This window comes from Sinocyclocheilus rhinocerous, unplaced genomic scaffold, assembly GCF_001515625.1.
Source record: "Sinocyclocheilus rhinocerous isolate Xijiao unplaced genomic scaffold, SAMN03320098_v1.1 scaffold1806, whole genome shotgun sequence".
Classification (NCBI taxonomy): domain Eukaryota; kingdom Metazoa; phylum Chordata; class Actinopteri; order Cypriniformes; family Cyprinidae; genus Sinocyclocheilus; species Sinocyclocheilus rhinocerous.
Genome location: NW_015658531.1, coordinates 172,161 through 200,045, shown reverse-complemented (window position 1 = coordinate 200,045; position 27,885 = coordinate 172,161). Strand labels below are relative to the sequence as shown.

General features: G+C 36.3%; 1 protein-coding gene across 1 annotated transcript in view; it reads left to right on the top strand.

Annotated features, from left to right (window-relative positions):
- The window catches only part of tanc1b (tetratricopeptide repeat, ankyrin repeat and coiled-coil containing 1b), a 118,232-nt gene that overhangs the window by 27,265 nt on the left and 63,082 nt on the right, over positions 1-27,885 (top strand). The window contains exons 3-6 of the mRNA XM_016531165.1: positions 957-1,125; positions 4,974-5,246; positions 24,360-24,479; positions 26,499-26,780. Of these exons, the coding sequence (XP_016386651.1) occupies positions 957-1,125; positions 4,974-5,246; positions 24,360-24,479; positions 26,499-26,780 (844 nt within the window). The remainder of the gene's footprint in view (positions 1-956; positions 1,126-4,973; positions 5,247-24,359; positions 24,480-26,498; positions 26,781-27,885) is intronic.

The following is a 27,885-nucleotide window of genomic DNA, read 5'->3' as shown; positions in this document are numbered from 1 at the left end:
GGGATGGGCATTCCAAGCAAAAATAATATTCGAAAATCGCTGGGTATTATTCGATTATTATTCGAAAATCGCACCCCTCCCCCGCATGCACACACAAACACCCATAAACAAAGAGAGACAGGATTCATGCTTTCAATCTGTATGATAAACTGTTTAATTCAGAAGATAGGCCTTAACTCAAGCCATAGGCTATAATGATTGTAACGTGCTGAAACATATTAATATAATAAACATAACCGAATGACTGCACTTATTAACATAACAGTCCATCGATTAGCATAAATCAACTGCTCATAAGGCTAGGACATTTCCATTTAAAAAAATGGAACCCCTAAAGGTAATAGATATGAGATGGGAGGAAAAATATAATTCAATATCTTATATCGTTGGGTAATTATACTGTATATAAACTGCGGGCATCAGGGAGCCATTTTTAATATGCGGGGCATTGAAATTGCTTTTGAACGCGCACTTGTTTTTAACTTTCACTTTCGAGATTCGCGATCACAAACTGAGCAGCACTCGGCAGTACTTACTTGTACTGTAGCTGTAAGCACTGTAAACCCTTGTGACTGTGCATCATGTCAGTAAGTTTATTGAGATTTTGAATATAGATGCTAATAGGTGGTTTTTCTCCAGGTATTTTGGTTGAAGTTCTGGATTGAGTCATGTGATGGGTCCTTGGATGAGGTTCTGGTGACATGTCAGGGATTTTTGCCTCATCAGTTGTTTATTTCTGCTGGTTGGTTTTATTTGGTTGAAGAGAAACATCAGACTCTGAGATTGATTTAGCTGTTGTGCGTTAAACTCAACATTGGCGTTATAATCCTTCTCTCTCTCTCTCTCTCTTCTCTCTTCTACCCCTCCATATACTGTAACACAGACAACAGTGTTTGCATTATTTTTGTTAAAGCAGCCTCCATTAACATCAGCGTGTCTCTCTGTTATCTCTGCAGTGTCCAGTGAATCAGGGAATCAGTCCGTGTTCCACTCTGACCAGCAGCACGGCGTCTCCGTGTACGGACAGCCCCTGCTCCACCTTAAACAGTAACAGCGGCCACCCGGCCTGTGGAGCCATCACCAGCCCCAGCTCCACCCTCGAGAGCAAAGACAGCGGCATCATCGGTGAGAAACACACACACACACAACACCTCAAAATCAACAGCTTCCCCACAAATCATACAGTCTGGACCAGGGTTATTATAGTTAACAAAAACTGAAACTAAAACCATAAAAAGGTTTCCATTTCTTGACATAAAATACACTTTTTTTTTTTTCGAAATGAAAAAAAACCAAAACTTTTTTTTGATTTCAACATTTCTCATTTTAATTTAGTTTAACTTGAAAAAAACTCACACTAAAACTGAAATAAAAATTTATAAAAACTATGTCGACATATACAAAGACTACTAAAAATGGAACACACAATAAAAGTACCAAAACTGTAACTAAAATTCAAATGAAAATAGAACATATAAAAATAAAAACAGTTTCAAAATATTAATAAAAATTATAATAGTCTTTCAGTGATACTAAAATAACACTAGTTAGTACACAATATTTGATTAATATTTTGTTTTCATTAAAATCAGCATAATTTAGTCCAAAAATTATGCCATTATACGTATACTTACTATTTTATTCTACAAATTAAGTAATTTTTAAATAAACAATTAATATATAAGTAATAAATCTATATATTAAATATATATCTACATTTTTCCACTGCAACAATGAAAATGAGAATTATAGGCTGGTAGCCCTAGTTTCTGAGAAAATTCAACTTCCTTTCAGTTCGGTGAATGTTCTTGGAAGTCCTCCCGTCATTCAAAATCAAATTATTAATAATAATAATTATTTACTTATTATGAAGCATTTTATATTTAAATATTAATATTCAAATGTATAGTATAAATAAATAAATAAATGATAATTTGCATAAATACAACAAAGCCTGTTTTTATCATCTAATTTTAATTGTTTTAAGGTCTTTTTTTGTTTGTTTTTTTTTTAGTAGAAATGTGAGTATGCATCATGGTAGTATTTGTTTTCACTACTTTTAATTAATTTAAAAAATAATTTTAAAATAGTATCCAGACTGATTTAGATTTTATTAGATTGTGATATTAAATGAATGGGAATGAGATTTTTACACATTATGGTAATTTGAATTTGTGGGGAAAATATGTTTATACTTTTGATTTTTGGGTAACATATGACCTGATCATTTCTGTGTCACCCAATAACTGAAAATCTACCACACCATCACCAGTTTTGCGTCTTCATCACCCCATTAAAAGCCCATCCCATCATCCTCTGCTCCACAAGCTCTGCTTCATCTTGTGGAGATTGAGAGCTGAAATCACAGCTCATGTTGGCCTGCAGATCCAAACGTGGGGTGTTTCGCAGGATGAGGTGTTGATGCAGCTTGGCCGCTTCAGAAAGTCGGTTTTGAGCTCCACTCTTCAACATTTCTCTATGAATTATGCAGCATTACAGGCTGGCAGTCCTAGTTTCTGAGAAAATATTGGAGAATATTTGTTATTACCACAAAGTTGTAGTTAGAAAGGGGCGTCTAACCCTGAATTATAGCCAATTTTTAATCGCATTTAGCTGTAGCTGTAGCTACATTAGATGTAGTGCACATAAGCAGCATGACAAATTTCTGCATAAATTGTTTGTAAAATCCATTCTTGCAAGAATTGTTTTGCAAATGGGTTACACAGGAATGGGTTCTGCTGGTGTTTAATGCATTAGGCCTGTTGTCTTTACACTGAGTTTTAGGATGAGAGAAAGAGCAGCAGACGTTCTGAAGGAGGTCTGCTGGTTTGTTGATGTAGAGCAGTGTGTTTGGCCTGTGTGACCCGCTCAGGATGTGATTAATGCTCTCATGACTTTGAAGTTTGTGAAGAATCAGCAGAAAGAAAAGGCAAACAGTGTGATGCTGCTGTGAACAGCTGTTTAGATGCACTTACAGACACGTATACATCTGACACCATATTGAACATCTGTTATTTAAACAGTGCTTGAGGATTTTGAAACATTTTAAACAATGAAGAAGAAATGTTTAAATGGGTTCTCAGTCATGAAAACCCTGGAATTTGAAGAATTTCTGGAAATATCATGGAAATCAACAATCCTAAAATGTTATAGCAATTACTATATTGCATGTAATTGCTTCTAGTATATTTCATTGGTTAGAATTGCTTTTTGTGAGTGCAGGATCTATAAAAGTATTTTTAAAAATGTACGTTTTTGAAGAATCGTCAGAATAGTTCTATGTGTAAGTAAATGAGTGTCAGTGCTCATGTGACTTTATAGAGATGGTCAGATGCTCTTTGGATCATCTCAAAAAAAGTTTAGTTCGGATAACTCCAGTGCTGCAGTCATTACAGCAGAAGAAACCAAATACTGACACATTTTTACATTTATATTCACTCAAACTGGAGATAATTCATTTATAATGCGGAAATGAATGCAGAACAGAAGCATCTTCAGATGTTTGGAGCTGACTGTATAAGCGTGTGTGTGTGTGTGTGTGTGTGTGTGTGTGTGTGAGCGCTGACACTGCTATATGTTTGGAGCTGACTGTATAAGCATGTGTGTGTGTGTGTGTGTGTGTGTGTGTGAGCGCTGACACATGACACATGCAGCTGTTGTCACGCGTGTTATTTAGTAATAAACTCAGGAGCAGAAACTGAACCCAGAGATTCATCCGCCTCCGTCAGATCACTGAACAAACACACGTGCATGAATGCACACTTTTGCTTTTTCTCTAGTAATTCAGCTGTTCAGTTTTGTACTTTGTTGGTGTGTTTTGTCTGTTCATGTTTTGTTTATTTTTTAATTGGAATGAGAAAGGCTGAGTTATTAGCAGCGATAGCAAACACTGATCCACAGAGACATCCATCCTGATGTAAAGTAAACTGCGTGTTTGTAATGGGCAGTTTGTACTGAGGTTGTTGCTCATTAGCAGCATGCAGCATGTGGCGGGAAACGCGGTCAGGTGAAAGTGTTGATAAGGTCAGTGACTCAGCAGAGTTTATGAGTGGTAATGATGCTCATCTGAGATTGACGTTAGCGCTCCTCTGTGTCACGTCTTTTTCTGACGTTTTTCATTTACACGCTCTCCTGTTAGCCAGTCATCATCTCTGCCTCTTTAAGGGAATGTGGACAAGATTTTCACTTTTTATTATTTGTAGGTCTCCTCCAATGCTGCAGATTAGCACTGGCACTATATGAAGATTCTTTATTCAATTCATTTAAAAAAAAATAATAATTATTATTTAATTATGACTGACTGGCATTACAAGATATATCTATACACTATTAAATACTATTATATTGTTATTAATATTTTTAATTTTTTAAAAATATTTTCTTTTAGTAGTTTTTTGTTTTTTTAATAAATTTTTAAGTATGTGTATATAATTTATTAATTTTCAGTTCAGTTTTTAATTAGTACATAAACTAAAGTTAAACTAGCTGCAATACAATTAAAAGTAACATAATTTTAATTAATAATGCATATATATACACATTATACACACACACACTATTATTGTTTTTGACATTTTGAATTTGTTTTTATTTTATCTTTTCTTTTTTGTGTTTTCGTTTCATTTTTAATAGTTATTATGTTCTGTCTATGTAATTTTTTATTAGTTTTAATTTCAGTTTTAGTTATTTTAGTACATAAACTAAAGTTAAACTACATGAGAAACTAGCTGTTTATCTCATATATATATATATATATATATATATAATTTATAGTGTGGACTTAGAATAAATCCAAAACCGAGAGTAGATGTTGTATCTCAAACTAATCAAGATGGTGAACAACTTATTAAGAGTTGTTTGTTGTCTGTAATGTAGTCTGTACTTGTGATTTGAATTGAATAGAATCAGTTTAAATGAATAAATCAGAATCATGTGTGCACACAGTGTCAGTAATCCAGTTTCCTCTTGTCCAGCCACCATCACCAGCTCTTCAGAGAATGACGACCGCAGCGGCTCCAGTCTGGAGTGGGGTAAAGAGGGCAGCATAAGGAGCTGCGCTCAGCATGTGCGGCCAGACACGTGCTCTCCGGTGGCCGAGGAGGAAGCGTCAACATCTGGGACCGGTGTACGGAGCATCTCCACCACGGCTAAGAAGACTTCAGGAGCCGTAGGGTCCGAGGGCCCCGTCCAGTATCCCACGCAGAACACGTCCAGTCTGATGATGCCTCGGCCGAACTCAGTCGCAGGTAAGAGAAATCCGTGAGAGCAGCAGAGCACAAAGCATCAGGGTCGTCCTGGGATTTTTGAGGCGATGACTGACGCGTGACTGCTGGAATGAAGCCGAGCAGAGACTCATGGGAAGACATTGCCACCAGTTTAAGAGTGTGTGTGTGTGTTGTAGATTGTGAGAGCTCATTATCAGGAGGCACATTCTTTCTCCTGTTGCTCCTTGAGGAAGCAGATACGTCGGGCAGCTGTTGTGTGTGTGTGTGTGTGTGTGTGTGTGTGTGTGTGTAAAATCAATCTCTCTTGTGTTGTGTCACCGCATTAGCCGCTGTTGGATATGTGCTTGTTTTTATGCAAGGATATGAGAGAGAAAGAGGGAAAACAGGTGGAACAATAAATGGCCCACAACATACTTTGAGCTCCATAAATAACTGGATATTCACATCTGTCTTTCATTGGAGGGAATGAGGTGTTAGTGTGCAGTCATAACCGTTTCTAGAGCAGAATGTTGTTCTCTGACCCGTTCATGTGTATCCAGTCAGGCATCGTCAAATTTACAGCTGTTTAAATGACTTCAAAAGGTCAACATAGTTCTTCCTTCAAAATAACCACCACATGTATTTCAGACAGGAAGAGAAGGATAGGAAAGAAAATAGCAAATGAGGTCTCTTAAAATGTGAAGTGTAGAATTGATGTGTCAGCAAACAGAAATACAAAAATAATGCTTCCAGAACACCGCTGTCTGCCATTGGTCTAGCAAACAGATAGCCCCGCCTCAAACTCATGCCATTGGTTAAGCCAGTGTTGCTATGGCTATGCAAAAGCTGTTTTAAAAAAGTAGACAACTTAATTACACAGCCTCCTAAGGTACATCATTTTGCCCAAATCCCAGAATCCATTGCAGTCACCTTAGTAAATCCTACATCCGATAAATATTTTGAATCAGTTTAAATGAATGAATCAGAATCATGTGTGCACACAGTGTCAGTAATCCAGTTTCCTCTTGTCCAGCCACCATCACCAGCTCTTCAGAGAATGACGACCGCAGCGGCTCCAGTCTGGAGTGGGGTAAAGAGGGCAGCATAAGGAGCTGCGCTCAGCATGTGCGGCCAGACACGTGCTCTCCGGTGGCCGAGGAGGAAGCGTCAACATCTGGGACCGGTGTACGGAGCATCTCCACCACGGCTAAGAAGACTTCAGGAGCCGTAGGGTCCGAGGGCCCCGTCCAGTATCCCACGCAGAACACGTCCAGTCTGATGATGCCTCGGCCGAACTCAGTCGCAGGTAAGAGAAATCCGTGAGAGCAGCAGAGCACAAAGCATCAGGGTCGTCCTGGGATTTTTGAGGCGATGACTGACGCGTGACTGCTGGAATGAAGCCGAGCAGAGACTCATGGGAAGACATTGCCACCAGTTTAAGAGTGTGTGTGTGTGTTGTAGATTGTGAGAGCTCATTATCAGGAGGCACATTCTTTCTCCTGTTGCTCCTTGAGGAAGCAGATACGTCGGGCAGCTGTTGTGTGTGTGTGTGTGTGTGTTGTTGATCGGCTTCTGTCTTTAGCATCAGTTCCACATTCCTCAGGCTGGTCCGACTGATCACGTGATCTTTCCCGCTTTTCTGTCAGTTGGGTGAATCTCACAAAAACACGTTGTATTTCACACTGAACTCAAGAGAAAGAAATAAGACATTTTGAGCACTAAGATTTTGGATTGTGGCATTATTTTTATGACAATTAAACATTTTTCACAAAATTTGCATTACTGTAATGCTAAAAATCTAATTTCCATTGCTGTAATTTGATAATATATTTTTTACAATTTTATATTTCATGGTAGTATTTGTTGTACTGCCTTTAAAGTCAACATGATAAATCATTGGAAAATTATAATACTGACATTTAAAAAAATATATTTTATTTCTAACAGTTTTTCTAAAACAAAACAAAATCCCACGAACTGTATACAAAAAGTATGCTATACATGAACTAACCACACAAAAGAAAATACAAAAAACCCCACCCAAACACGCACCTGATACACACCTTAAAGAAAGTCAAACAAAATATTAAAAATGGAATAAAATAATAAAATATCGAAGTTATCTGTAACATAAGTGTCCAAACAAATTTCAATTCTTAAAAAAATAAGTGAGGAAGGGGCCCCAGATTTGATCACATTTTTTTTTGCATGCATCAGTCTTAGAGAAACAAATCATTTCAAGCTTGAGGGCAGCAACCATTTCTGCCTGCCGTTTATGAAATCTGGGTGGTAGAGTGGACTTCCACTCCATCAAAATCACCCTTTTAGCCACCACCATACCAAACATAAGAGACAATAGCTGAGAATGTGTCAATGCTAATGTATGGTCAGAACATCCAAACAAAGCTAATTCAAGATCTGGACTGATATCTTCTCCAAAAACATTTGAGTACCACCGTAAAAAATATTCTTCCAAAACTCAGAAATCTCAAGGCAAAACCAAAAAATATGAGCATGCGTCCTATCTGAGCACTTGCATCGATCACATAATAGAGAAACTGAAGGGTAAATTTGATTGAGTTTAGTTTTGGTATAGTGTAACCTATGCAGCACTTTAAACTCTATAAGTTGAAATCTTGCATTAGTAGAGCAGGTAGGGCTGGACGATATGGCCAAAATTGATATCACGATATATTTTCTCTTTTGAAATATTAATTCCAGTGTGATTTTCCCATGCTACTTTAAGGTAATCAGAAGACACTGCAAAATACGAGACAAACAAAGCAACAAACTCTGTCACCAAATGTTTGGTCATAGGAATAATACTGAAATATTGAATAAATTGATTATTTTATTCAAATAACAAAAAATGGTTGCATATTGTTATGTTTTATTTGCATTTATTTATTAAGTACATATAAAGTATAAATATTATGAAATATTATGAAGAAACTTTTTTGTGCATCGATGAATTAATGTTCACCAATGAATAATGCACAGTAAGACTTATTAAAGTGAATAAGATCTGTTAGGCATATTAGATGCATTTGAATACATACAAAAAATTTGACATTCATATAAAACACCCGCGCCACGTTTTGATTTTGAAACGTGCAGTGCTCATGTTTATTCAACGAAGTCAAACGGCACAAATAAATCAATGTATGGGAAACACTGGTAATGTATATCGAAATATCGGAAATGTGTTTAAAAATCATATCACCGTTATTGAAAAAAATTATATCGCGATACATATTGATATTGAATTATTGTCCAGCCCTAAGAGCAGGTATGAATTAGTTTCAGTCCTTCCTCCCAAATCTCTTTTGAAATATTAATTCCAGTGTGATTTTCCCATGCTACTTTAAGGTAATCAGAAGACACTGCAAAATACGAGACAAACAAAGCAACAAACTCTGTCACCAAATGTTTGGTCATAGGAATAATACTGAAATATTGAATAAATTGATTATTTTATTCAAATAACAAAAAATGGTTGCATATTGTTATGTTTTATTTGCGTTTATTTATTAAGTACATATAAAGTATAAATATTATGAAATATTATGAAGAAACTTTTTTGTGCATCTATGAATTAATGTTCACCAATGAATAATGCACAGTAAGACTTATTAAAGTGAATAAGATCTGTTAGGCATATTAGATGCATTTGAATACATACAAAAAATTTGAAATTCTATTGAATTTTATTTAAATGCTTGTTAATTGTAGGCAATATTTCTGTATTTATAGTGCATTGTAGTAATAAGAAGTTTGTTCTAAAAATAATGCTCACAATGCTTACAAATTTAATGATCCTAAAATAGCTTAAATCAATATTTGTATCTATTATTATTATTATTAATATTATTATTCATTTTATTTTGAAGTGAAATGTGACCTTGAAATGTTGTTGATGGGTTTCATGATCATGATTTTGAAGATTTGTCTTGATTTTATTTGGTGTTTGGATAAATATGAGGCTTGCATTTCTCTCAGAACCTGGTTTTTGTGATGAAGGCTGATGTTTTGAAGTCTGCAGAAGCTGTTGAGGTGTTTGTGTGAGAGAGAGATGGATGTGTGTGTTTGGTTTTGGTTTATTGTGGTGTGTGAGTATATTGTGTAAGGTAAGGTGCAGAAACGCTTCTCATAAAAAGCCGTCAGTCATTAAACTAAGCGAGTCGACGTGAAACAATAAAAACCGGTTGGCACCATAAAGCATCTGCAGTTGTCAAGGTTAGAGTATGCTTTCTTTAGTGTGTGTGTGTGTTCACATTTTCATTTTGTACACCTGCTTGCTTTTTCTCATGTCACACCCTGCTTGGCCTCGGTGAATAAAGCATTAATCTTTACTGAGCGTTTGATAGATCTGTAACTTCACTGCATTCACAGCTGCCAACGTCGTGTTACCACACACACTCACAAAATACAGCTACAGATGGGAACAGGAATTTTATGATTCTGGTTCCAATTTATATTCTGCTTAATGATTCTAATACTGTAATGTCTGCATTAATGATTCTTTTTTTTTTTTTTATAATAATTTATGTAATTTAATTTTTTTATTTTTTATTAATTTGAAGAATTATTTATAAATTTTTTAAAGTAATTTTAAACTCAATAAAAATAAGAAATAAAACATTTTTGGTTGCAGAGGTTTATTTTATTTGAATTTTATTTTATTAATTTTATTATTGAAGTACCATCAGAGCGCTCTTCTGAATGTATATCTTTAACTACACGTTGTCATATGAACAACCTGTCAGTTTGCATTTTGATTTAAATCTTACGTTTAAACAACATAACAGTTTTTGGTTCATTTTGAATGAGTGAAGAACCACTCTGAAAGATTCAGTCAGTGAATCAATCATTCAAATGGCACTCAGCATTGATTCATTGCAGATTCAGTGCTGCAGTAAACACTGTCACAGTATTGTAATATGCCATTCTGTCTATGCAAGAATGCAGACATTCAAGAATATCTTTCAGTTAGGGGTGTGCGATATGACGATTTTTGATCGTGGACGATAAAAATGTCTCCATGATCTGCTTTTGAAGAAATATCGTAGTATCGCGCTACAGTGCACATTCTGTCAGTTGCAGTTCTGGCGCCTCCGTCTCAATATACTGTACAACGCCACATACATTCACATCTAATTTTAACTCGGAGATAGAGTTACTCTCACTGGACACTGCACTTATTCGCAATCACAAAAGTACATTCTTTGCATGTGCTTTAAAGCCTTGCCGGTTAAATGTTTCATTCGTCCGCTTTTTCTGAGCGCATGCACATGAAGCGTGCGCACTAAAAAGCCTGTCTAACAACGCCTGATTACTGGACTAAGATATACTGTACAACGCCACATACATTCACATCTAATTTTAACTCGGAGATAGAGTTACTCTCACTGGACACTGCACTTATTCGCAATCACAAAAGTACATTCTTTGCATGTGCTTTAAAGCCTTGCCGGTTAAATGTTTCATTCGCCCGCTTTTTCTGAGCGCATGCACATGAAGCGTGCGCACTAAAAAGCCTGTCTAACAGCGCCTGATTACTGGACTAAGTTATCTTTTGCACTAATACTGTCAAAACACACACGATTTACATATAGACTCAGTTGGTTATGTCTAAAATGAAAGTAAACAGTTGAGAGAAAAGCGGATGCGTGCAGGTCTTAAAGGGACAGTACTAAACATGCAGCCGACTGTCATTAAAAGGGGTAGTTCACCCTGAAATTTAATTTCTGTCATTATTTACTCGCGTTGTCCCAAATCTGTATTAAATTCTTTCTTGTGCTGAACACAAAATTTAATTCTGTTAGTTAAATTCACAAAATATTTTGAAGAATGTGGGTAACCAAACAGTAGCTGGTCCACAATGAATTTGATGGTAGGAAAAAAATACTATGGAAGTCTCTGTGGACCAGCAACTGTTTGGTTTTCCATGTTCTTCAAAATAGCATTTATGTTCAGCAGAAGAAAGAAACTCATTCAGGTTTAAAACAACTTTTAAGTGAGTAAATGATGGTATAAAAATAAAACACTATGACAGAATTAACAGACAGATGACAGAATTAGGGTCCGAGGGCCCCATCCAGTATCCCACCCTATGTGTATCGTTGTTCTTATTTTTAATAACAAAGATAAAATAATGACACAGATTTTTATTTTCGCCCACTTTGGCCTAAATATCCGCCATTCTTTTTTATATTTTGTTACCTTCAAAGGCTTTGTCTTTATAATAGGGAAATTCACTTGCAAAATAGTAAAACCAACATGACAAAGAATCGTGAATCATGATATTTCTAAAAAAAAATCTGTGATATGATATTTTTGCCATATCGCCCACCCCTACTTTCAGTACAAGTATTTTTTCTAAATAAGAACTGGTTAATCCTATTTGCAGTCCTCATTTACTCGTTCAAATATTTCTTAAACTCTCTCTCCAGCTGATTTAAGTGCATGCTGTTCGTTCTCTTATCCAGTCATAAAGCTTCTTTGGTTTTCGAGGGGCAGATGGGAAAGACAGGCAAAGACAGCATCATTAGGTGAAGCTCACAGAGGACAGTGTCTCACAGCCTCCATTTACTTTAAACACTTTGGACGTGTGCCGAGTTCATGTAAATGGACCAGAGAGTGAGACACTCAATGGGATGCTTACTGTGTTCTAAAACAGCATGCAGAGCCGATCCTCCTATACGCAAAATACACAAGCTGTGTAGGGCCCCCGAAACACCAGGGGGCCCCCTTGCTCTCAAAGATGATTTAATTTTAGTTTTGTTTTTTAATTTGGCCAGCGGTTATGAAAACATGAATGATCATTTCTTTTAATGCGGTGCGCTGTCGCCCTTTCTACGTAAAAATCAGTCAAATCATGCAATGTGAATGTCGTACAGTCTTGCTCAAGACTAAAAAAATGAGTTAAAAGTTGAAAGAGACACTGTTTCTCAAGTGCTTTCCGCGAGCACGATTTGAGACGGAGTGAAACACGGACAAATGCGTTTCATTCATTCATTCATAACCACTCATACCCCACTCCACCGCCCCCCCCGCTGACACAGTTTTGCGTAGGGCCCCCAGAAGTCTAGGATTGGCACTGACAGCATGATAGAGCACTTTTCCAAACATGCATGTAGTAAAATATCAATTCTGAAATCTCAAATATTTTTTTTGTTTTTTTCTGAAGCAAATGTGTGCGTGCAAAATTCAGACTGTATATTGTTTTATGTGGAGTAACAAGCCATAGTGAAATCTGATTTGTGAACAAACTGTTCTTTTGACTCAGTTCTTTTCACCATTGTAGCGCTTGTACTGTATTTTATTGTACTGCTTTTTTCCTCAGTTGGTCAGAACAAAAGTGGCAGACTTGTCACTTACTCGTTCAGATGACAATATCCGGTGAAAATTCTTATTTGGGTCATACTTCAAAGACATAGGCTAGAATCTGTGATTCCAACAGCCACACGGTGCACGACCCACGTTAAGAAAAGAATTGCAGGTTTCATACAGAGATGGCGACAAAGAGGCAAAACTTACAGACTTCAGCTTTAAGTGATTCATTTGTAAACAAATGTTCTTTTGAGTTGAATTGGTTGAACCAGTTAACAGTTCACAGAAAGTTCTTACATTCCATCTGCACTGTATTTTAATTGTTGATCTATATTTTTTGGACAGCATACATTTTGGAGTGACATGAAAAGAATTATCCATTTTTGTGATCTGTTTCTTTAAGTGTTGTGGAGTAAATGGCGCTGTCAGTGGAGATGCTGCTGCTTTAGTGTCTGTCTGGGATTCTCGACCTCAGTGAATAATCATTCCATTTAATTTCTGCGACTGAACTTCATTTGTGTCCAGGCAACTGATCCATTTACTGGACAGCTCATTAAGACCACGCTGAACTCTCTCTCTCTCTCACTCTCAGAGAAAACAAAGACCCCATTTTAATCGCTCAGATATTAGAATGACTCACAAATCTCACCCGTGTCAATCCTGGTGCTGCTGTGCAGCAGAAATCTCAAATATGTTGCAGCATGTGCCGTCTGATTTTTTTGCATATGAATTTTCATCTTACAGATGAGAACTTAAGTGTGTGCAAAACTCATCTCTCTAATGTAAAGTTGGGTGATATATTCACATTTCTCTGCTTCTGCTGTCATTTTTGTCTTTTAGCTCAAGCAAAAGTTTGAAGAGAATCTTGCTGAGCAAGTTAGTTAAAGTTAATTAAGCTGTCAACATTTATTAGCTGTTGACAGGTAACAGTTTATTACCTGAATAATAGCGCATCTGGTTTGCATCTCCCCCTTGAGAAGGACGTTTTTTTACCGCCACAATCCCGCATAATGCATGTTAAGTATGTTCAGCAGGTTTGTGCACTTGCAGTATATTGACTAAACATTTCAATCTGCCTTTGTTTGCTTGTGTTCTGTTTGTTTTTGGCTTAAGAAAGAGTTTTTGTTTCTCCTAATTAAGCTTTAGTAGCAGAAACATTGTGAAAGTTGGTAAGATTCAGTTCTGTTCATTTGAATGCATCAGTGATTGATTGAAGATCTGCTATTTGGTTGTTATGATTATTTCTCTGAGCCATTTAAGGTTATATACATCAATATTAAGGTCAAATGTTGTCATAAGGATATACAGTTTGGCGTCAGTAAGATTTTTAAAGTCTCACCAAGTCTGCTTAGAAATACAGAAAAAACAGTCATATTGTAAAATATTTTTACAATTTAAATGAACTGTTTTCTATGTGAATATATTGTAAAATGTAATTTATTTCTGTGATCAATGCTGAATTTTCAGCATCATTGCTCCAGTCTTCACTGTCACATGATCCTTCTGAAATCATTCTAATATGCTGATTTGCTGCTCAAGAAACATCTCATTATTGTTGAAAAATGTTTTTTGTGTATTTTTTTTCAGTATTCAATGAATAGAAATTTCAAAAGAACATCATTTATTTGAAATTGTCATTTTTTATACATTTTATGCGTCCTAAGTGAAAATAATAAGTCTGTTCACTTCATCGGGTGTTTTATAAACCCTGTAACCTCACGTATGAGCAATAGTTATAGTGATTCTCGCTTTTGCAAACAGCGCTAATGAGCTTAAACAGCGAATACACACACCAACTGGCGGCACTACATGAGTTTAATTAGACTCGAGAAAGCAAAGAGCTCAAGCTAATTAAGCCGATTTGCTATTTAGTACGTGGAAAATGTATTTTACAGAATGAGCACATGACAGCTGGACATGCGGCCACATGCATCCTCGCAAACAAACCTGCACTCATGCGGTCAGATAACAGTGTGTTCTGTGTTGCGTCTGGTCTTGCTTGGAGGTCTTTTGACTCAGTTCGATTGCCCTCTTAATGCCCGTAAGCCTCCAAAAATAACAAACATAAATCTATAATTGTATTATTGCACAGCAGGGCACGTCTGCAGAACATCTCTCCTCACCTTCTGAATGCCAAGTGTGCTTAACAGCCACCGAAGCACCAGACGCGATAGCATGTGTGTTCAAAGATTAAAAATGATAGAAAATAGGAATATTTTGTGCAAATCTTTCCATACATGACAGATGATCGAAACATTTCTTTTAAGCTCAGAAAAAGATATAAAACACATTCAGGATCTGAAATCTTTAGGGCTAAACCTCTGAGTTGTAAAGTCAAGTCACATTTATATATATATATATATATATAGTATCGCGCTATGGAGTATGGAAGAAAATATAATGTATATATATATCGTGGTCACCAATTAAGTAAATGTGGCCAAAATTGTACTAATTTGTCTCTAATTTTAGTTTATTGTAGCGAAATTGTACCAATTTTTTCCTTCATTTTAGTAAATCGTGGTCAAGTTGTATTTATTTCTTTGTTTTAGTAAATCATGGTCACTCTGAATGGATTTGTTTCCTCATTTGAGTATATTGTGGCCTTGTACTAATTAGTTGCCTCGTTTTAGTAAATTGTGGCCAAATTGCACTTATTTCTTTCCTTTGTTTTAGTACAACGGTTTTCAATTCCAGTCCTCACAAGAGAACTCCATGCATGAACTGTGTTCCGATTGACATGGTCCCTACACAGTGTTCATTGCTGCCTACTCCCTGAGCACGGAAAATACGTTGAAGTTTACTTAACTTCAGGAACATTCATTCACGGATTTGCACTTGCAGCATCTTCACACAGACGAAACTTACTACAGAAGTGTGATGTGTGACATAATATACCTCTGTAAATAAATACAATTTAAATTCACGTCTCGCACACTTTAAAGGTGCAGTAGGAGATCTTATATTCAGGCCAATACGGTATAAATACAGATAAATACATTTAGACCACTTAACTTAATGATTGCTATCATGATGTGAAGAGACTTTCAACCAGCATAACACAAAATGTTTCTAAAGACAATCACCTATTGCACCTTTAATGCCTTTGGAACATATATGTTTGCTTTGAACAGGAATCATGGAATATCCTGTGATGTCCACTTCGCAGGGCACTTGCGGTCGAATAGAACAAATGTCTGAGGTGATAAGAGATACATACAAAATATGCAGAGCGAGGGGGTGCAAGGACTGGAATTGAAAACTGCTGTTTTAGTAAATCGTGGCCTCATACAAATTCATTCCCCCGCTTTACTAAATTGTGGCTAAATTGCACAAATTTGTTCACTTGTTGTAGTAAACCATGGCCAAGTTGCACTTATTTCTTTCTTTTGTTTTAGTAAATCGTGGCCTCATGCTAATTTGTTCCTACATTTTAGTAATTCATTGCCACATTAAACTTACTCATTCCCTCATTTTAGTAAATCTTGACTACATACTAATTCGTTCCCTTGATTAATTAAAGGGGTCATGAACTGCTTCTGTTTTTTATTTTGTACTGTTCTCCGAGGTCCACATATAATGTTATCAAGATTTTTTACATAAAAAAAACAGCATAATTTAGAAGTAATATGCTATTTTCTGTCCTGTTTTTGACCCCCCTCATCAGAACGCTCTGTTTGAATGGGCGTGGCGGATTGTAGACTCTGAAGTAAACGCCCACTGCTATGATTAGCTAACAGTTGTGTATGTTTGACAGCCTACATCCTTCACAGATGGACGCATAAATACTCAGTACAAATTGTGCCTTGTTTGTAAATGAATCCGCAGTAAAATGAAGTGAACAAAGGTCCAAGTTCTTACTGACGCGGTCTGGAACTTTATTAAAAATAACGTTTATTCACTCTTTCCTAATGTTAGGATCAGAAGGAAGGCAGTGCAAATACTGCAGAGTCTTCTTGTCTTCAGAGCATCTTTATCGTTTGGTTTCTGCGTAGACCAGCGTTCGTCTCTCTCGTGAACACTACATGTGTGAATCGGTGGGCGGGGCTAAACAAACAGTGACGCGGAGGCGGTGCTTGTCCACACTATTACATCATAGAGTAGAACATTCCAAAAGCTGTTGTTTTGGCAGACTGCCTTCGATATAAACTGTTTTTAGACTAACGACAAAGTTTTGAGTTCTCAAACATGCAGGATGTTTTTGTAACACAATGACCTCTTATATGTCAAAAGATCAAGGGAATTTTGGTTCCTCAGTTCATGACCCCTTTAAAAAGTGGCCTCGTACAAATTCATTTCCTAATTTTAGTAAATCAGGGCCTCATACTAATAATTAATTCATTCCCTCGTTTTACTAAATCATAGCCTCGTACTATTTCGTTGCCTCGATTTATTAAAAAATGGCCTCGCACTAATTAATTCCCTCATTTTAGTAAATCCTAAGTATAAGTTGTACTTATTTCTTTCCTTTGTTTTAGTGAATTGTGGCCACGTTGTGATAATTTGTTCCCACGTTTTAATAAATTGTGGCCAAATTGTACTAATTCATTCCCACATTTTAGTAAATTGTGGGTAAGTTGTACTGATTAGTTCCCTTATTTTAATTAAATCAAAACAAGGGGATACATTTGTACAGCATGGCCACATTTTACTAAAACCAGGGAACAAGTTAAAAAGTCGTGGGAGCTATTTCTTAATTCATGGCCATGGTTTAAGAAAACACGCGAACAAATGAATGCACTGAAGTGTCAATGCATTAAATAGTGTGATAATGTTACTGAATCTGAATTGTCTTTTAAAGCCCAACAGAGCGAGCAGAAGGCGTCAATGTAAATCAGGGCTGTTTCATTGAATCAATGCGGTGGTGGAGGGTTTGCAGAGGTTTTCAGAAATCAAACCCCTCTCTCTGTCTCCTCACAGGACTTGTATCGATATGAAGCAGCAGTGAGGAAGCATCTATGCCTACGTTTTTTCATTTCTGCCCCTCTCTTCTGCTTTTACACTCTCTTTCTTCTCTCTCTCAGAAGATGAAGGCAGACGGAGGCAGATGGTGTTTCGGCGAGAGATGAAATTCTGCCGTTCTTCTTCTTTGCACTGTGGTCTTGGGAGACTCGGCAGAGCGCTTAAGATTTCATCTGCTGTGCAGAGGCAGCATTCCAGAAACGTTAGAGCGTCCTTAATCCATCCGTCCAGATGGTTCTGCCGCGCTGCACACATGCGCCGGCCGCATCCACCATTCAACAACTGGCTCCTGTTCAATTCATGAGTGTGAATTTGAATTGAATTGGTCACGCCACATAGAATGTTGAATTGGAGTTTGAATTGGAATGTCAGGAAGAGGAATTTACTGAATTACAATTGGAATTTAATTTGTCCAACACAAGTAACAATCAACTCAACTTGTTTTTCTAAAGTATTTTTCAGCACTGTCAAAACAAATTGGCAAAATAATTGTTGCCATACAGCTCTGCGAACTTTTTATATATGTATATTAATTATTTATTATGTATGTATGTATAACAAAATGTTGTTATATAAATATTATAATACATTTAATATATTAATAAAATGTTTCATATATTAAATAGCAAAGCTCCCTGAAAAACTCTGCTCAAGTGCATCGAGAGCAAAAGCTGCTTTAAACGCAAAGGATGCTCACACCAAATGTTGATTCAATTTAGTTAATAGAAGTTAATTGATAAAGAAAATCTATTTATGACATTATTTTGACAGCATCACTTTTTCCGCAGATAGTCATGTTATCTTATGCTTTGAATGATGCGCCCTCTTGTGGCCTCAGGAGAGAAGCCAAAAGCTTTTCTTCACCCTAACTGAAATTATGCATTTTAAATTCGAATATAATTCGAATTTTGATAATATTTAAGTACAAAATTCGAATTTAGTTTTTCAGTCATTTTGACAGCCCTAGTGTGGAGCACAAAAATCTCACTGGATTATTACAATTAATGGCAAAATGAATGTTTGGAAATGTAAACTGATATTTCCTACTGACACACTACAGCAAAAGATGAATTGAATTTGAAACTGAATTGAAAGTTTTGCTTTAGTTGGTACTCGAGCGGTTCTCCTGCTGGTCTCCAGGACTCAGTATGTCACATGGTCATGAGCAATGATCACTTGTGGAGTTTTGGTTGGGTTTGTGGGTAAATATCTCACTCTGTGGCTCTGGCTCCTGTCCTGGGAAAAGACATGTGCCATGTACATTTGCATTGTTTCCAGCTTTCCTCTTTCCTGACAGCTGGAGGATTCAGTGAGAAGCACTCGCTCTGGTGACGGTGCATCTGGAATCACTGGTGGCTTCAGCTGTGGCTGCTTGTGTTCGGCTCGACTGAGCTGCTGCCTCTTCTGCTTTCATTTCACTAGAACTATTCAGCCTTTTGACAATATTCAATCTCTACCTCAATATAATTGTGTTTTTTTAAGCAAAATATATTTTTTCTTTTGAATTCCGGTTGAAATATGTACTTTTTTGAGGACAGCATTAACATGGCACTTATTTGATTGATTGATTGATTGATCGATCGATCGATCGAACAAGCATTTTGGTGGTTTTTAAATAAAACATATTTTGTCTTTTGAATTCCGGTTAAAATGTGACCCTGACTTATTTTTTTTGATTTTCTCCCACATTTATGTGTTTGTGCATCATTAATGTGGCATTATTATTTTTTGCCTCCCACTCCCACTTTAAAACATACATCATAACCTGTCATGATGTTTCTTATGAAGTGCTCTGCATATCTCATTTAACGGTTTGTTTGTTTAAGCGAGTATGTCATTTTACAGCTCTGTGCATTTGTGTGGTTTTCACCTGCATCTTGTCATATTTAGTGTCGCCACAGTGGCTTGTCCATGAACATCTTCACTTATAAAAGGTCACATTGGCTGTAATTTGGAGAAGGTTTTGAGATTGCTCCCATTATGATCAGTCGTGCTGTTGGCACCATAAGTGTCTGTTGAGGTATATTGCAAGTTGTCAGGCATCCACTTTCAATTTTCTGATGTGTTGAAGTAGTGCTGGGCGGTATACCGGTTCATACCGAATACCGGTGTTTATTTTTGTAATGATATGAATTTTTTTTCAGAATACACCGTGGCCAATAGAGTGATAAAGTTGCTGAACTAAAGCCAATTCTAACCAGCCAAAACCTTCACCCATGTGTTATTCGTTTGTCAACATCACTCGTTAATGCTGAACTACGACACAGAGTCCTGAGGGTCTGACTGTGTTTGTAAGATCGATTAGCATCTTCCCAACGGTGCAGTGAAGGAGCATCTGACCCGGCGTCTCAACAGACACGACTTATCAACATGAATCAAGCGTGTTAATTAACATCGCCCGGTTCAAAAGGCCCTCTCATCTGACCTCATGAATATTCAATCGATGACATCATCTGAGTTATGCATATTCATTGGTGGGCTCCTTTATTAATGTAAACAATAGGAACAGCAGATTACTCTGTGAAAGCAGAGGAACAGGGCATAATCTGTGCAGCTGGTCACGGGCCAGTCTGCTACTAAAGCCGGTCTGATTAGATTTCTCTCTCAGCGAGGTTTAGCTCTGCCACTGTGGAATGATTCACTGGGTATCAGCCATTTGCACTGGAGCCCAAACACACACACATATGCAGATGCAAAAACATTCGGGTTTTAAAAAACAGATGGGCTATCAATATGCATTCGTGTTGTACATCAGATACTTTGACCGGTGGAGTCACAGTGTAAACTAGATGTACATTTCCTGAAGGCAACAGCAGGGCTTGTGAGGCAGTGAAACTATAGTGATAAAGTATGTTTAAGATTCAGACTTTGGTTCTGTGTAAATGAAATGCTGTAGCAGAGACACTTGTTGTCCAGGAGCCTCTTTTCGCCCACGTTCCTGTCGGCAGATATTAAAATATGTACAGTAATACTCTGCTGTACCTCTCTTGGCTTCATGTAAAAGCACATTACTGCTGTAATTTGTATAATATTGATATTATTTCAAGCAGGTAAAGGTGCTTTTTCCACAAGGATTGCGCACCATTCAGAACTGATTTTTTAAAATCATTTTAATGCATACTTATTTGTTGATATTAATTATTAACAATTAAGACTTATTATAAATGTTTTTGTAATTAAATATTATTAATAGTTTAATAATTAGTAAATTACAAATCAATTTCCAAATCAAATCAACTGAATTTGGAATTGGTCCGTTTAATGCATACTTATTAATTAGTATTAATTAATCATTAATTTTAATGTTTTTATCGGTAATTATTATTAATAGGTTCATAATTACTAAATTCCTAATCAATTTCTAAATAATGTCAACTGAATATGGAATTCGTCAATTGAATGCATCCTTATTAACAAGTATTATTTATTAAGAATTAATACTTATTATGAATATGTTTTTATAGTTAATTATTATTAATATGTTAATAATTACTAAATGCCAAATCAAATCAACAGAATTTGGAATTGGTCAATGTAATGCATCCTTATTAATTAGTATTAATTAATAATAATTAATTGTTATTTTTAATTGTTTTATAGGTAATTATTACTAGGTTCATAATTACTTTCTGAATTTTCTGAATTTGAATTGAGGTAGCAAACCGAACACAAAATTGAATTTCAAATTTGAATTTGTAGTGTTTATATTTAAGGAGGTATTTAAAGATTTAAAATGAATTGAAATTCAACAAAGTTGTTTTTTGACTATAAATGCAAAGTTTTTGAATGTTGCCTTGAAGTTTGAAGTTTGGTTATAAGCCAAGTAGATAAAAACTTACATTTATGTAGAGTTGAACTGTTTACAACTTTAATAATTTCTTGTTTTTTATGCATACTATTTTTAATCTTACCTTGGTGTTTAATCTTTGACAGTGTAGCGTTTCTGAAATGCACACTGGTGCAGCCTTAATCTCTGAATTATTTATTCATTAATATTAAAATGTTAATGGAAAAATATCTGCGCAGATGTCGGCGATATTGCGTCTCAATGCCAAAGCAGTGAAGAACATCTGCACAGGATCAAATCATGAACAGTGCAAACCCGTGACTTGTGAATATTAATTAGGCAACATGACTGGACAGTCTGTGGACATTACCTAGCAATGTGAGATAATTAATATTCATGAGTCCATTATTTACCATATACCAGCCAGAACACCCTGATAAACACCTAGCAACACATTAGCACCCAAGCACTTAAGCTGGGCTCACACTACAGCAACACCTTAGCAACTAGATAGAACACTCAAACACCTACCTAGCAACCACCCAAAACACTCATAATAGTCTACTGGTGTCATACTTGTAGTCGTTTTAAATTTGAATTTAAATTTTTTGGAATTTGAATTAACTTGACTTATTGAGACTTTTGTTGCGTTTTTCTTGTGTTATTTCTGAGCATACTAGGTTTTAGTTTGTACAATATGTGCCTTCATATTTCATGCATTTTTTCTGCAAAGATATTTTACAAGTAATTTGTTTTACATTTACACCATGTTGACAACTTATAATAGAGCTTTCTTTAACTAGATGGTTAATAAAGAAAATGTTACTTGAATCATGTTGTAGATAAATTGATTAGTTAAATGACAAAAATAATAATAATAAATCAAAATTGATATCTTGAATTGGTCAACAAATAATTTTCTGCCATATACCCAGCCCTAGTCTGTAGTATTGCATGTGGCACAGTGAGCTTGTTTAAAGCTGAATGTGAATGAGAAATGCAGCAGTTCACTGATGTCAGAAAGGTGCGCAGCTGATTTGCTCATTCACTCACTCCCGGACTCGCTCCTCCCTCCATCACCCGTCTCCCTCCTGTCCAAACTCTCCTTCAGCTCTGTTTTATCAGCTTTCAGTCTTTTTCTCCGGGAGGATCATAGATTATTTCTCCGCCGCTCTGTCGGAGAGGAGAGATAGAGAGACCTCCTCCTCCTTTTCATCTCTCTTCTTTTTTCCGTCTGTTCTTTCATTGGGATTGCGGAGTGGGGAGCCGTGGCTGTGATTTTCTCTTGTGGATGCGTTCAGAGATGCGGTGAAGCCGGGGAGAGAGACTCGGGCTACGGTGCGGTTCACCAGTTGAATGTGAATGGGTGAACATGGAGGTGCCCTGAGGAAACTGAGGTTTGCGGGGCTGCGTCTGTCTTTGCCTGAAGAACGCGTCAGTCTGTGAGTATCCAGAGCAGAAAGTAGTTTCAGAGCAGGTTGCTGGTGCATTAGTTTCAGACAGCGATGCATGGATGCACATTAGAGGCCATGCACTGAATGACATGCTTCTGTCACACAGCTTGAAAAAAAGTGAAATATTGCAAGATTTGGTGTTTGCATTTTTTCGAGTTTTTTACTTCTCTTTAATTTAAATGGGTTGCTTTGCTTTTGAAACGTCTCTGATTGTTCAGTCTGTGTGTGTGTGTTTGCTCAGTGACCTGGTTCTGTTCGCCATTCATTCTTTACTGTGGTTATTACGGTCGCTGCCGGTGATTTGCATTCGGGATGATGTCATCTTTCTCCAGCCACGGTTTCACGTTTATGGTCAATGCGAACGCTGCGGTCAGCGACCTTTAACCCAGACCTGAATCTGTAGGGAACTGCAGTGGACATCTGTTTCACATTCATCCTCTTTATATGGCATCAATGCATCTTATTTTTCCCTCCAATATCAGACAGAGGGAAACCTGTTTGAAAACAGTTATTATTACAGTTCAGTGTGGTGTCGCTGGTGGTCACTTCTAAATAGCAGGGCCCATGATTTCACTACTTGTTATTGTTAACTAAAACTATAGTCAAAACTATTAAAAAGTTTTCAAATCTCAATTACTAAAAAAAATATTTTTATAATCTTTATATATTATTTAAGATAAAATGAATATTAGACCAAAATTAAAAATAGCCTTGGCAACTAACTAAAATAGTTTAAGAAATAAAATAGTTTTAGTACTAAAATTGCTAAAACTGATTTTGAAACGTCTCTGATTGTTCAGTCTGTGTGTGTGTGTTTGCTCAGTGACCTGGTTCTGTTCGCCATTCATTCTTTACTGTGGTTATTACGGTCGCTGCCGGTGATTTGCATTCGGGATGGTGTCATCTTTCTCCAGCCACGGTTTCACGTTTATGGTCAATGCAAACGCTGCGGTCAGCGACCTTTAACCCAGACCTGAATCTGTAGGGAACTGCAGTGGACATCTGTTTCACATTCATCCTCTTTATATGGCATCAATGCATCTTATTTTTCCCTCCAATATCAGACAGAGGGAAACCTGTTTGAAAACAGTTATTATTACAGTTCAGTGTGGTGTCGCTGGTGGTCACTTCTAAATAGCAGGGCCCATGATTTCACTACTTGTTATTGTTAACTAAAACTATAGTCAAAACTATTAAAAAGTTTTCAAATCTCAATTACTAAAAAAAAATATTTTTATAATCTTTATATATTATTTAATGTAAAATGAATATTAGACCAAAATTAAAAATAGCCTTGGCAACTAACTAAAATAGTTTAAGAAATAAAATTGTTTTAGTACTAAAATTGCTAAAACTGAAATAAAAATGGAAAATTTTACAAAAAACTTAATTCAAAATTTAAACTTAAAACTTTATATATATATATGTAGTATTTATACAACAGTTCTTTCTGGTCCTCGAAACTGATTGGCTGATAAGAGTGCTATTAGTGTGACAGAGCTCTTCCAACCGCTTCACCGTTTATATCGGCACGCTGTGATTACCTGGTCTTGATCTTATTGTTATGCATTGATTCTACCCATAATGCTAAGCTGCTGTTTTTCTCTGTGTTTTGTGCAGCGACGAGCTCCACTAAGCTGGAGGATCTGAGCTATCTTGATGAACAGCGGAACACCCCCCTGCGTATGTCCATCCGCCTGCCCTGGCACAACACTGGCGGCAGAGCTCCACACGACAAAGGTACTTCCACAATCCCATCATGCAGCTGTTTCTATCAGCTTGGTTTCTCCTCTTTAGTTCTGTAGGATCCTCACTAAACATCGAATAATTCATAATTCGCATGACATTTTCACCCCAAATTCTTATTACCTTCATGCAAAACAAAAAAAGGAAGAAAATTAATTCTCATTCATCCAAAAAAACATTGTTTAAATTGTCATCAGTGATAATATTTGGGGGGAAAATGTAAAAACTATATTAAGAATACAATCCCTGCATTAAGGTGCTTTTTCAGATGTCACCTTAAAACATTATTTAAATTGTCATAAATAATATTATTTGTTCTAATTTTGTCTTTAATTTTTGAAATGCATTTAAATAAAAAAATAAGAATTATAACTGATGAGAATTTAGGCTACTGAAAAGGCTTAATTTACTTTATGTAAAAAAAAAAATTTACCTCCCAAAAAATAAAGTATAACTGCACAACTCTTTATTTATTCAGAACTTGCACCACAACATTTAGGTGTGCGTTTATATTTTTTGTTAATTGTGAAATAAAATTTTACCTAAATATTTTCTTGACAGGTTTGGTGAGATTCACCCCTGCACAGTCTGAAACAGTTGAATGCTCTTTTGGTTTGTTTTATTTTGTCATCTGTAAAAACATAACATTTTGAGAGACTTTCTGTATAGATCCTTTTACCCATTCTGGACTTGGATGCAAATAAGCAAACCCTCTCCATACACTTCCTGTGGTGAAAGGAAGTGTTTTAAATGGTTAAGTCCATTAATAATGCAAGAGAACATAGTTAAATACATGTGTTTTTCTGTTTGTCTCTTTCTCTTATATAAACGCTGGTGTACCCTAAGGGTCGAGCTAATGTGTGTTCTGCAGGAGCTGCTGCGTGTGTGTCGGTGTTGAGCTCTTATTCTGAGCTTGTTGAATGTTCTGATAAATAATGAGGAACATCAGAGGTTTGATTCAATCACAGCCAGTGGCAGCAGAGATTCATCAGCTCCTATCAGTGCAGCATTCAGCTCCAGTTGTTTTTATTCCAGTTTTTGCAGGCCGTGTATCAGGTGTGTGAGGGTAGATAGATTCAGTTTTATCTGAAATGCAGTACATGCTTATATGTGTATGTATAGTTTATAAATATTAAATATCACTCTTTGTGCATGTCAATATAAAGGAACTAACATCAGTGTAATCATAACATGACCAGCTTCAAGTTCGTATAGAGGTTAGCTTTTGAATAATTGTTGATTTAAATAAAACAATCATTGCATTAAGGTGTTTATTTAGATGTCACCTTTGCAAAAATGTAAAAATGTCCAGACAAGACTCTTATATGTTTTATTTAAAGCAAAGCTTTAATTTCTTAATGCAAAATTCATTAAATTTTTTTCCTACTGTGCACTATCCTGGATTTATTTTTATTTTTTGTGAGATTAACCCAAAAATCAGTTATTAACTAAATAAAACTGCTGCATGTTTGTGACTTTTTATGCTACTCAACAGTTACTCAAACAAGCTACTTTTCATGCTCAACATATTTATTTTATATCATAGATTCACTACGATAAAAGTGTGCATATACGACACTAATGTCACAATATCAGTGACACAGATATCCTACACACACAGCCATGTTTATTTATATTCACACAAACAGCTACTAAAAGTGATGAAAGTCTGTAATATAATGTCACAGCGCTTTATTCCCTCATCCGATTATGGCTTCTTTATGTACTTTCACACATATTTTGTCTCATGCACAGTAAAAACTCAGTCTAAACGGACATTGAGGGTGTTTAAAGCACATATTTAGCAAGGTTAACTGTCAGTAGTTTTAAAAAACTATGATTATTTGATCTTTTATCGCATTTGCTGCAGTGAAATAGCTTTATTATTAAGTATTACCTTCCTTCTAAGGTCTAGCCAGTGGTGGAGTAGAAAAAGACATGCAGATAAAGCTTAAACTAAAAAAAAAAGTTTTGTTTGCATATGAGTAAACCTGCATGTTTTCTGTTTTTCAGCCCGCTTTGCGCTGTACAAGCCCACTGACATCATGCTCAAGCCGCTGCTGTTTGAGGTTCCCAGCATCACCACAGACTCTGTGTTCGTGGGCCGTGATTGGCTGTTCCAGCAGCTGGAGGATGACCTGAGGCCCAGCGAATCGGGTGAGAGCTCCGGGTCCATCATCGTGGGCAACGTGGGCTTCGGCAAAACCGCCATCATCTCCCGCCTGGTGGCCCTCAGTTGCCATGGCGGCCGCATGCGACAGATCGCATCCAACAGCCCAAGCGCATCTCCGAAAAGTGAGTTTTGTACATTGTTTCACAACACACGTGCCTGAGTATTGGCACAGATGCTCTCACACAAATGCTTGTGTAAAATGCTCATGAAATCATTCTTATTTCAATTGTTACATTGAAGAATTGTCAAATAAGAATGTTTTTTGAACAATTTCCCTTTTTTTGCATTCACTACCTTCAAATTATGAGAGACACTATCGTTCAAAAGTTTGTAGTCAGTAAGATTTATTAATGCATTTGAAAGAAGTCTCTTCTGCTCACAAAGGCTGCATTTATTTGATCCAAAATACACTAAAAACTGTAAAATTGTGAAATATTTTTACAATTTAAAAGAACTGTTTTCTATTTGAATATATCGTAAAGTGTAATTTATTGCTGTGATCAAAGCTGAATTTTCAGCATCATTACTCCAGTCTTCAGGGTCACATGATCCTTAGGAAATCATTCTAATATGCTCAAGTGCTACTCAAGAAACATTTCTGATTATTATCAATGTTAAAAACAGATGTGCTGCTTCATACTTTTGCAGAAACCACTGTTTTATGATTCTTTGATGAATAGAAAGTTCAAAAGAACATCATTTATTAAAAATAGAAATGTTTTGTAACATCATAAATGTCTTTACTGTCACTTTTGATCAATTTAGCGTATTCCAATAAAGCGTACTGACTCCAAATTTTTGAATTGTAGTGTACTTCAGTCTCAACTGAACAATAAAAACAAATATCAAATAAATAGTATACCATTCTTGAAAAAAAAATCTTTAGTTCATATTAGATTTTTTTGAGGCATGTTATCAATTGTGTAAAAAAATTTGTGCATTTAGTTTTTAATTGCAAGAAACATTAAAGGTGGGGTAAGCGATTTCTGGTAGCCAATGTTGACATTTGAAATCACCAAAACAAACACGCCCCTACCCCAAAAGGGTCTCGCCCCTATTTTGATAACTCCGCCCCACACATACATACGCAACCCAGGCAACGATTAGTTCTGTGAAACAAAGCAAAACCAATGCTACACCGTGTCTGCACCGGACGCGAGTGGCGCGGCGCGACAAAATACTATGGAACTCATTATAATCAGTGATGCTGTCTACACCATAGATATA